This window comes from Micromys minutus, assembly GCF_963924665.1.
Source record: "Micromys minutus genome assembly, chromosome: 26".
NCBI lineage: Eukaryota > Metazoa > Chordata > Mammalia > Rodentia > Muridae > Micromys > Micromys minutus.
In genome coordinates, this window is record NC_137961.1 from 13615179 (window position 1) to 13627730 (window position 12552).

Consider the following 12552-nt stretch of genomic DNA (forward strand, 5'->3'; position numbering starts at 1 on the left):
TCAGCTTAGCCCTGGGTCAGCCCTACTTATCCACGGGGAGGAACCACAGTGGTCTCAGTCTTGGGTAATGTAGTTTTTCTCTAAATTTTCAACCAGTTCCAAATCTCTCCTAGATCCCAAGGCATACAGTGCTGCCATGTTACCCGTTCAGCCCTTTACCACAAGCGCATCTTCTCCCAGATGTGCTATAAGACTTCCCTTTCCTTCTGCCACCATTTCTGCATTGCTCCCAGATCCTTGTGGCTTTTCCCCCAGCTCTCTGCTCTACATCTCACCAATCTATAAGCATATTTACCCTCCAAGATCTCTTCAAATCCCACCTCTTCCCCAAGCCCTTCTCTCATAATTTCCACTAAACAATCACCCTTCAATAACTGGTTGCTGACTTACATTTACCAGACCCAAAGCCTTTAACTCTTTATATAAGGTAAAGCTATAACATTGCCAACTGCGTCCCACCAGCCAGAGGGGACCAGTGAGCAAGTGTGCTGCACAGGCACACACCTCCGGCTTCTTCTGACACATCACACATCTGTAAAACCCGGCAGGCTCTTTCCAGCCCTATCCTCCCAACACCACAGTCAAATCAGACACCCAGTAGTTATTTACGGGTCTTTTGTTCTCCTGGCTTCGAGTATCTGTTTAGCTCTTATGGATGGGTGAGTCTATACCGCTGCAGGAAATAATCAGTAAGTGTTGAGAGCACACGTGTCAGAATGGAAAAATGCCACCTTCCTGATGAGATGTCAGCAGTGTTCCAAAGGATGCCTCAGAAAGCCCGATACATATGCTCTGTGTGGGTCCAGAACCTCAAAACACACATGCTGGGGAGTCTGACTTGGAGAACTGCTCACGTGCAAAGTGTACTTGCTCCTCAGTAAGGACGGACTTTCCTTCCCCGGGCTGTTCAAGCCGAGGCTGTCCCAACCTGCCAAGGGGTATGCAACATCCGGCCAGTCTGAGAACAGGAACGTTAACAGGAAACAAAGCAGCACACGGTCTCTCCAGTGCGCCTGTTTGAGCAGGGCTGAGGAGGAAGCCTAGAGAGCCCAGTGTGCTCAGGATGATTGGGTCTGAAGAGCCGACAGGGAGAAGCAGTCAAAACTAAAACAGCTCGCAGGTAACCACATCCGAGACCAGAGGGTGTTCACGCATCTCGCTTCAAACCCAGCAGCTGGAGTGGGAGAAGGTTTTTAGAGTGCCCCTGGGGAGAGTGCGTGGTAAGATCACCCGTGGTAAGATCACCCGCGGCAAGATCACCTGTGGCCTTAGCCCAAGGAACTCTCAATAGAGCTGCACGGCGGGGAGAGAGGGTGGTGGGACCGAGAAATACCCCAAGGCAGCATTTCTGGAGGGGACCAAATTGAGCAACTGACTGCATCGTTAGGATGCAATGAAGACCTTTAGTTTGTGAAACGTAAACACCAAAATTATACTACCAAAAAAAAAAAAAAATGGCGTGGTCATTTGGGGAAATTCTTTGTGAGGTTTTATTTTTTACAATAAAAATTAGAAAAAAATATTAAAAGAAGAGGGGGAAAATGACCATGCCCACAGTCACTGGCATCCTCACAGAAACTAAGACCTTAACACGGCAGGTGAGAAAATGTAAGATTTCATTCCTAAAAGGAAATGCTGCCTGCGCTTACCCTATGAATACTGGTTTTTTTTTTTTTTTGGGGGGGGGGTTGTTTGTGGGTTTTTTTTTTTTTTTTCTTTTTTTTAACTTTTAAGAAAAGATAACCTGTGAGTCACTAAAATGGCTCGGGGTATAAAATCACTTTCTTTGAAGCCTGACAACTTGAATTTGATCCCAAAACCTCCGTGTAAATATGTAAGGAGGCATAGTCATAAAATTGCCCTCTGAACCCCTGCACCCTTGCATGAATCCTCAACACACACACGCGCACGCACACACACATTATATACATACTAATAACAGAAATAATTTTACAAGTACATTTCTAAAAAGCATGTGAGTGGGACACTGTAGGTCTTCGGGGTAGAGGCAGAAGGTTGTTGAAACTCAAAATAATCTCCAGCTGCACCGTGGTTTTTCCATCGGGCTGTATCGCTTACACAGTTCCTATCTCAAAAACGAAATTAATAAGGAAATAGACAAATAAATAAAATTTAGAGACGTCACACTGTCATCAGTCAGACAAGAAGTCCCCCCCCACCCCCCCACCCCCGCCGCCGCCTGCTCAGGCCTCACTACACAAGAGGGAACCATGAAGGCTCAGAATGGCCAAGGGTGAAAATGTAATCAGCAGAGAAAATACCAAAAGAACCGAAGGAGCTGCTCAGTGGCCTGAAATTCTCACTTAGGAAAACAGAAATTACAGTGGCAGAGGTGACTCCCCCCCCCCCACCCCCAGAAGTACACCTACCACCGGACACAGCCGATACTAAAGCCAGGCCCCAAGAGTAGCCATGTTAGAGATGTGTAGCTGAGGAGGGTTCTGTCCTGGAGAATGGGAAGAGGGCTCCCCTTTACCCTCCTGCAACTCGGGGACAGCAGCTAGCAGGCGCCAGCCGTGCCGCAGAGTATATTCTCATCAGATGCCACATCTGCGCACACCCTAAGCTGACACCTCCCACACCCCGGAACCGGAAGACATAAACTCCCGATATGGACACCTTGCATAGTGTAAGGCATTCTGTCAGAACAGCCAAATGGAAAGAGACACAAGAACAGACTGGGAACGGGGGGTGGGGGGGACATCGGGGTCCGCCTGGATGGGAGTGGGGAATAGGGTGGAAAACGGCAAACGAGAAACAAAGTCCCTAAAAAGAGCAGCTCTCTCTGAACCCCATTCTCCATAGCCCAACAGCTGCCTTTACAGCTCCTAGCAGATTGACAGAGAATAGGAACAGACCATACGGTGGCACTCTTGGCTGTTGACGACAACCAGAGTGCAGACATCTACATGTGGGCCAGCCATCCCTTGCCACTTACCTAGTGTCCCTAAAAGAGCAGAAACAGCAAGCACGTAAGTTCTGAGGACACTGAAGCCCCCCTCCAAAGCTATCTCTAGCACACCCACGCCACCAATGGACTCCATTACTGACCATGTGACCAGACCTCAGCCTCCCCCCCCCCCCTTCCTGAACTGAGCCTTTGAGACTCATCTAGACTCATCTCGGGGAGCAGCTGAGCCAAATCACCAGGTGTTCGAGGAGAACCTCCAAGAGCAAAGGACAGAACAGAACTGAGAGAGAAGGAACCAAAAACAAACAAACAACAGGAAGAAGGCAACAGGAAACGATGAAAGGTCTCACTTTCGTGAATCACTGAATGGGGAGATTAAACAAAAAAAAAAAAAAAAGAATTCAGCTAGCACCAGGTTTTAGAAATTGAAAGTGTGAGAGCACACTGGAAACCTGTATGAACTTTGGTGTTTCCCTGGCAGTCCAGAGAGACAGGGGCAGCTCCAAGGGGCCAGAGAAAGGACAGGAGGAAAGAAAAGGTGACTTGCTGCCATTGAACGTCCTGAGACAGATCTACCATCTGTCAGGGCTGAAAGTGAGTTCCTGTTAGGTAACCTTAAAAATAAATAAACAAGACTACAGGAACTCCAAAGGAAAACATTGTTCCATAAAGGAAACCCAATAGAGCCTCCGGCAGAAATTGCAGGTGCAAGGTCATAGCAATTATGCGTTGGGTATTATTTCTAATAACAATACAATTTAAGTATGCGCAGCAAAACTGGGACAGCAAAGACTAAGAAGACTCACCTGCCCTTCTGCAGCAGGGGGTCTGAAGAGCTCTTCAATGTCAGAGCAAACAGCATAGACATGTTATTAAGAAATACAGAGGTAGTGAAGAACAAAGCAATTTTAAAAGATTCAGTCCTTTAAACAAGCATCTAGGTAACATTATAGGAAGTGAGCAGGTGATGTGTGTGTGCACGTGTCTGTGTGTGTATGTGTGTGTGTCACATGAGAACAATTAATAATTAATGAAAAGGCCCATCAGCTTGAAAGATAGCAAGAAGGGGTAATATGCAATAGTTAGGAAGGAAAAGAAATGGAAAATGATGTAATTATATCATAATCTCAAAAAACAACGAAAAATAATTTTTAAAGGTTCAAAGTCGTTGTTACTAGAGAAAAATGGCAGCTGTAAGTAGGGCAGGGCAGACTCTGGCTAGATGTAGAGAAAATGTAAACCTGGCCAACTATTGAAATAAAATCTGTAGTCCATTTTGATAAAGAAATAAAAAGCTTCATTAAATAAATAAAGAAATAATGATGTTGAGACTGTAAAGACAATTCCTTAGAGAAGCTGAAATAGCCTAGGGAAAGTAATAAACTAACGGAGAGATGGTTTTTCAGTTACTTGCCTTCTTTTTCGAACTCACTGTGTAGATCAGGCTGGCCTGAAACTCCCAGAGACCCCCACCTTCCTCTGTCTCTGCAGTGCTGGATTAGCGGTGTGCACCACTACCCAGAACTGACTGGTGTTTAAGTTTGTTGAAATATGAAAAGGGAGAGGTTGCTGTAGTGACAGAAGGAACTGGGCCTCTGAGGAGGAAGGTCCCCAAAGAAGGGAAGAATGAAATCTGGATCCGGCATTGCAGGTCAGGACAGAACTACAGGCTGGTTCCCCCTGCTCAGGAGTGGAGGTCAGAGGATGGTAGGAGTGGAGGAATATATAGAGTACACAAAAGTGTCAAATATATGATGACCAGAGATACACATCTCCAAAACATTCTGATTTAAGCTCAAACCTAAGTTCACTGTGTGATTGTGTGTGTGTGTATGTGTGTGTATGTGTGCGTGTGAGTAAGTGTGTGAGGGTGTGTGTGAGAAAGTGTGTGAGTGTGTGTGAGTATGTGTGTGAGTGTGTGCGTATGTGTGCTAATGTGTGTGTGTCTGTGTATGTGTGTGTGAGTGTGTGTATATGTGTATGTGAATGTGTATGTATGTGTGAGTGTGTGTGTGAGAGAGTGTTGAGTGTGTGTGAGTGTATGTGTGTATGTGTGTGAGTGTGTGTGCTAGTGTGTGTGTGTGAGTGTGTGTGTGTTTACTAGCTCCATATATAACACACACCATCCTTCAGGCTCTGTCCCCACCTTGATTAAACTCACAGTAGCTGCAGGGAATACATGCACTGCCTCATGGATTTCGAATCACAACTGTGAAACACGATGAGTAAAGGAAAGAATAAATATCTTCCTCAACTAATAACAGCCTAATGATTCCGTGGTTTGAAATGCCTCGTTTATCAGTTTGGAGTTAATGCGAGCAGTCTGTCTGTAAACCACACCAACATTCGACGCACTAATGCTCTGTTCTCTCCAGGAGGAAAAAATCATCATTATCCCCCATGAAAAACACTGTCTTACTGCTAATGTTTTTTACATCTGCTTTCATCTCTCCCACATTTAAACCGAAAAGCAATTTTCCCGGAAATTGCATTTTCCACAAAACCTTCCAGATTCATTTCAACGGGGTTCAGGAAGACTGGGTGAGTTAAAAACAAACAAGACTGCTGAGTTGTCACTAGGTATCCGGCTGCGTTCGACATTAAAATTATCCTTGTCACTAACAGAGAAGGGAAATTTAATTTGAAAAGTTCATCTCGAACACGGGTGATTATCAATGAATTCCAATCTTTGGTCTCACAAACTATTTTTTTTTTAAAAAAAAAACATTATAATTAAATGATTTCAGCTAATCAATAATCTAGAAAAAAAAAAACAGGAGAAACTCAAATCAGCATGCCTGCGTATGTACACCTTCATAGTTCAGTCAATGTTTGCTTAAGCAAGAGGCGGCTCCAGGCACAGCTTTGGAAGGACAGCCAGCTAAGACTTCCATCACTTCACACTCTTAGCCCTTCAGAACCTTAGTAGAAAAGAATTCCCAGAAAATCAATGCAACTTATAAAGAACTATGAAAACAGAAACTGCCGCTGTCAACTTTACAACCATACAAGTTAAATATAAAAGTGCAGAAACACGCGTTCCAAATTACCTGATTTCGACTTCAGGATGACTTGAATGGTGTGTCCATCGTTGGTGACTTCACAGTCCCTGCACACCACGTAATTTGGAGACAGGCGGACATCCAGCAGCGAGGGGTCGTATCTGGCTTCTCTGGAGTTCAGGTTGATAGGTGACTGGTACTCCCCATTAGCATCAGGAAACACTAAGCCCCACTCAACACCTGAAGACAAAAATGAGACGAGGTTGTTTTTTTTTTTTTTTTAAGGTTAGTGACAGTAAAATATAACATGAAAACCTCATAATCCTCGATATGATAGCTGTGTGCATCATCTGGATATAGATAAAATATGAGAAATGTGCGTGGGTTTTCACATTCATTGTGTGAGTGATCAAATATCACACACAAAATCCTTTAGAGCTGTGTTTATATCTGTGCATAGACACCTTGATGTAGGGCTCTAGGAAACTTATGCCATCTACTAGAAAAAGACACCACTGAAATGTCTTCTGCTTGTCAGTTCATTTATGTGCAGAACTAGGAAATTTCAGCAAAGCCCAAGACGCTCGGAGACAACAGAAAACGGGCACCGCTCATGAGTACCATTTATTGAAAATGCAAATACAGTGTCCCATGCATATACCTATGGGCTCTTTTGCGCTTTTCTCCGTGCGTACAGTAAACATGGGCACTAATGGCTATTCGGAGCCCTGGGTCTGAGGACACAGATTTAGGAAACTCTTCTTAAAGTCCCCAAGAGCAATGACCCAGCCTGCAATTCAGGACGCGTTTTCTGAAGCAGGGTTAGTTATACTTCCAAAACTAGAAAGTGTGTCTGCTCCAGGCTGGGAGATACGGCTGCCCGGCAGCAGCAGTGGGGCAGCCACGGCGGGGCAGGCGCGGGACCGCGTGTGGCGGAGCAGCCGCGACAGCAGCCCCCACGAGCCTACCTTCCTCGTAACCCCACTCCACGCCCTCCTCCTCCTCGTCTTCCTCCTTCTCGGGGAAGGCGACTGCATCCTCAATGAAGCTCAAGTCAGCCATGGGCAGCTTTACAGCGCGGGTGAGGGCGCGGCAGGCGCGGGGCTGGGGACCGCGCGGAGCGTGGCAGTCCCCGCGAGCGCGAGCTGTATCCAGCCGGGCGCAGGCTCGCTGGTTTTTAAGGTCGGTGGGGGCGTGTCTGGCCCGAAGACACGCCCCCGCCCTACACCCCACCTCCATCCCCTCCTACCCAGCAACTGGGACGGACAAGCCTGAGAAAGCCAGGCTGGAGCTGCGGCGCCCAGGGAAAGCCTGCTGCACCCAAGCCCTAATACCCTTCCAGAAACCGGGGAACCCCCAAAGACCGGCCTGTCTCCGGTGCTCCCCTTGCTCCAAACAATTTTCTCAAAGGAGTTGCCTTGCTTTGGGAACAGGATTGAAGACCCGTGGAACCAATAAGACTCCCTGGTCGAACGGTTTATTGGCCGTCACTTACCAGTCAATTTTGTTGGGCTTTGGTTTTGTGAGACTGGGTCTCATGGAGACCAGGCTAGCCTCAAACTCCTCCCAGTGGAGAAATGGATGACCTTGAACTGCACTGGCCTCCACTTCGCAAACACTAGGGTTGCAAGAATGCACCACCACGGGGCCAAGAGCGGAGGTGGCAGCTGATCTGAGCTAGTTTTACTTCTTAATTCGTCCTTAGATCACAGTGAAAATGAATATAGATTTTGTTCCCCAAAGTAAGTCCTACCAACATTTCGCGGAAAAAAAAAATTGAGAAGTGGTATAGTTTGAGAAATTTTTACTAAATGTGTTTCAAAGACAATGAAACGGGGTGTTTGGATCCACTCTTAAGTCTGGGGTGCTGCTACAGGCTCACCTTGCTGTGTGCACAGCTCCCAAGCGCCTCACGAAATCGTGTAAATAATGAAATGCACACACATTACGAAACAATCAGGAACTTTCCCGGTCCAAAGAGGTCAAGTCGTTACCCCTGAAGTATGTTTCCCAACCTCAGGCTAATGCCTCATCCCGGCGTTCCAGGCCTGTTCAGTAACCCCTAAGCTCCTTTGCTCCCCGTTGATAGGACATATATTTGGATAGTAAGCTAGGATTCAGGCCTGCAGTATGGTTAGCCTTTTACATAGCCCGTACACACTCCCAAATGTCTGTGACAGGAATGGATACATCCTAATTCCTCAAACAGCTTGGAGGTGATTGATTAATTGGGAAGCTTTAAGGAACTGGGCTGCTATTCTTTACTGCCTGCTGGAGCCTTAACTTAAAAAATAAATAAATAAAAATCACATCACAATAAATCCCATGTCTTCAGGAAATGGATGGAGGCTAAGGAGAAAAACGTCAGTTGACCTGCTCCGCCACTGTCTGGAGAGAAAACTGGCCAGCTGCAGCACCTACATAGCCTATAGGTTTCAAGGGTATGTGTTTATGTCTGTACATATGTTTAACATTAATCGAGTGTCATAGGTGATGGAATCCATGCAAAGGCTGTACAAGACCTCTATTATAAAATCCCTGGGCCATTCGAAATTCAACATTAATATTCCCCTATGCCCTCAAATGAGCATAGATTCAACATTGTGTGACCGCCTGTGGCATTTAAAGTGCATGAACATGGAAGTGTTTATCAAATCAGGTGTCATCAGACTGTCCTCAACAATTAAGTTTTTCACGAGTAAATGGTCTGCCATATTTCCTAGGCATAGGCAGAAAGATTGAATTGTTTCTATTGAGATTTGCAGCCAATAGGTCACATACAGCAACTAGGTGTTGCTGTTCAAAAATGTGGCTGCCTGTAAGACAAGCATTTGTTTGGCTCGTTTGTGTGTGTTTGTGTGTGTGTGTGTGTGTTTTCTTTCTGGATGGACTTTCAACCTTATTTATATAATGTGGCTCCTATAAGGAAGCAAACAGTAACTTCGACTACACATGAGCCATTTTGCTCTGCAAAACCAAATATTCAATTACCACCCTTAATTGCTTTGAGACTGTGGGCTTCACATGCTGCTAATTATTAACGCCCTAAGACCTCTCCACGGGTCCCCTGCTATAGCACCACCAGAGGTGACCTTTCTAGTTCTAGTTATTATAGAGTTCTGTCATCAGAAAATCTAAACACAGATATAGGCCAGTTCTTTAACTGACAATACAGAGCAAGCACATCCAAAGCCAATATCAGAATCTAAAAATACCCATGCTTCCTATTAGGACCGGAAGTTATTCACTGACTTTGGCTCTCTCTCTTAAGCTAATAGCGTGTTTGAGTCTTTAAATTGTCTTCATCTGCTCACACTGAAGTGTTTGTGTAACTGAGGTCAAACCATATCAGTGTTAACAATCTCTTAACACTAGGATGTGTATTACTAATTACCATTTGATATAAGCACCGGTCCCTAAAACGGACAAGCGCCAATAGATGTCAGAGGAGCAGAGAAAGTAGGGTCCCTTCTCCGGGCTTCTGAATATTCCCTGTTCTCCAAGCCAGTCTTCCTTATCCTTTGTCTGTCCTATCAAGACTTGCTTAAGTGCAAGGTTGGGTCCTGGAGTCATTGTGTCGGTCACCCTCTCCCCTTGCATGCTTTTTCTCCTCTCCAGGTCCTCTGACAGTAGAGCCATCTTCTCTGTGACAAATGCTCCCTAGGCAGGTTTTAATTCTGCATCTTCAGCAGCAGTGTCAGTGGAAGTCCCCGAAGGAAGAAAACCTACTTCTGTCCTCAAGAAAGCTACAGTTTCCCTGTTACAATATCAATAGTGCATTTCGTGTTACTCGACCCAACTGCCTCCACTGCTCTCCCCTTTCCTCCTCCCCTCGGTGGTCCTCGTCCTCATCACAAATCATCTCGCCCTCTGCATTCACACCACATGTATTCTCTTACGCTCCCTTGTTGCCTCCTGCTCCTTACCCTCAAGCCCCTCCCTCTCTCTAATATTCTACTTTCATGTTCCATATGTTTCTCATATAAGAGAAAACGTTTAAAATATGCTGTAATTCTGTCCACTTTCCTGTAGTTGTCATAATTTTATTCTTCCTTATACCTGAGCAAAATTCCACCAAAAAAATTCCATTGCGTATATGTACATTTTCCTTATCCATTTATTTGTTGGTACTAGTCTGGTCCTGGGTGTTGTGAATGAAGCAGCAATAACCTTGCAGATGCAATATGTCTGTGGTGTGCAGACTTTGATTCTTTCTGGTGTACACCTAGAACTTGTATAGCTGGATTATATGATGGTTCTATTTTTAGATTTTTTTCAAGCAGTGTCCATACTGACTTTCACAGTATGTACTATCCTCACCAGCAGTGTGTAATTGTTCCTCTCTAAGACCAGCACAATCACAATGGTGTACAACTATATTCAGCACTGGGGAAGTAAAGACAGGCAATCAGCAGGGCTTGCTGGCCAGTCAGCCTAGCCTATTTGACAAGCTCTAGGCCAAAAACAACATACATGACACCAGAAGAATGATACCCAGAGTTAACTCTGGTTTCCATCTTAACCTACACACACACACACATACCATACAGACACACACGCACACCACACCACACACATACATACACACACACACACACACACAAACATACCATATGGACACACACACACCACACCACATACATACACACACACACAAACATACCATACAGACACACACACACCACACCACACACACACACACACACATACACACACACTACACACAGCCACACACACCCCCCATGCCACACATACACCACAGAAACACACATACCACCATGCACACACTACACACATATACATACCACACATACACACACACCACACCACACACAATCACACACACACATATATAACACACATATACATCACACACCACAACACACACACACCACAGTCACACACACATACATACCACACACACATACTACACACTCACTTACTATACACACACACACTATATGCCACACACAACACACACAACACACACACACACACACACACACTGGAGGCAGGGTCTCTCCATTTACATTTACTACTTATGTTATTGAGGACAGTCATTCTGATGAGATAAGAATTTGCAAAACGTTTAGTTTGCATTTCCCTGGTAGCTAAGGAGGTCGAACACTTTCTTAAATTTATATTTGGCTGTTTGTATTTCTTCCTTTAAGAGCTTTCTAGACACTTTGTGGGTTCATTTATTACAGTCTTTAATTCTTAGAGTCCTTTATGTAGTTAGTAGTCTAGGTATAAATCCTCTGTTAAATGTTGGCAGGTTTCTCAGGCTCTGCCCGAGGCTCCTCCCCCTGTGGACTGGAGCACGCCCTACTGCTTACAGGAGCTTCTTCCCTGCATGCATTTGTGCACTCGTGTTTGCTAATTCCTGGGATAATTTCCTGAGCTGTGAGAGTCTTTTTCGGAAAGGTTTTGCCCATTCCTATCTTTTGAAATACTATTCCTGCATCTTCCTCTAGCAGCTTTAGGGTTTCAGAGTTTTACATTAAAGCTGTTGACACATCTGAAACTGAATTGTGTGCCTGGTGAGAGAGATGGGAGCCTAGTTCCATTCTTCTATATGGGGTTAACCAGCCATATCAAATTAATATGGCTAAAAGTGGCACGTGCTACCTATTTTATTTTTAATTATTTTATTTTATGTGTATGGTATTTTTCCTGTATGGTTTTGCCTAGTACCTGCAGAGGACAGAAAAGTGTGTTGTTTCCATGAAACTGCCATTCTATTGAAAGCTGTGAGGGCTGAGAATCGAACCTCTGTTCTCTGAAAGAGCTGTAGGTGTTCTTAACTCCTGAACCACATCCCCAGCTTTGCAATACTACTTTCTTAAGAAGAAAGTCTGGGGAGTTATTATATGGTTCTACCATCTTCTGGTGAAACCAAAAGTTATTATATGGTTCTGTATACCACCACTCCTCAAGCTAACCAAAACAAAAAAACAAACAAACAAACAAAAACAACACACACCCCCCAAAAAAATACATTGGTTCATCCCAGGATCCTGAACTGGAGAGAACCCAGAAATCAGCCCCTCTTTTCTGAGGCCACAGCAGTTAATCCTAGGGCCCACTTTAGCACCAAAATGATTTCTGTTACAGCTGGCATTTTTAACATCATTGCTCTAATAAAGTACACTATCACGGCAACCAAGCCTTCCCTAGGGAGCCTTCTGCCAAACGAATGCCTCACTGCAGGGGCACAGTGCCTTTCCCCTGAGCTTCTGTAATACACGTGTGATGGTTTAATTGTTATTGCCAACTTCAGTGGATTAATAAATGCCTAGGCGATCAATAAAGCACAGTTTTGGCTGTGCCTGTGACAGCATTATAAGTACAGAGACTGTTAGACTGTGAGAGCTCTGACCTAATGGATGGATTAATCCTTGGATAAATTCATATCATAGCATCATTCATATGACAGCCTTCACTGCCATGCTGGGTAAAATGTTCTAAAAAGTGTTTCTACCACATATTTGGCCATAACCACAAGAAAATAACACACAAAACACTGTACAGGCCTCTACCCCTGAAATGTTCCATGCTAAGTATGTATGTCTTGACCTTTTCCTCTAATATACAGTGAGCTTCCCAAGCCTTATGGCT

At 44.7% G+C, this 12552-nt stretch overlaps 1 protein-coding gene across 1 annotated transcript in view; it reads right to left on the reverse strand.

Annotated features, from left to right (window-relative positions):
* Positions 1 to 6638, reverse strand: part of CA8 (carbonic anhydrase 8) — a gene marked incomplete at its 5' end in the record, with an annotated part of 79821 nt that extends 73183 nt beyond the window's left edge. Inside the window, 2 exons of the mRNA XM_080938533.1 lie at positions 5983 to 6174; positions 6596 to 6638. Of these exons, the coding sequence (XP_080794659.1) occupies positions 5983 to 6174; positions 6596 to 6638 (235 nt within the window). The remainder of the gene's footprint in view (positions 1 to 5982; positions 6175 to 6595) is intronic.
* Between the last annotated feature and the right edge of the window lie 5914 nt (positions 6639 to 12552).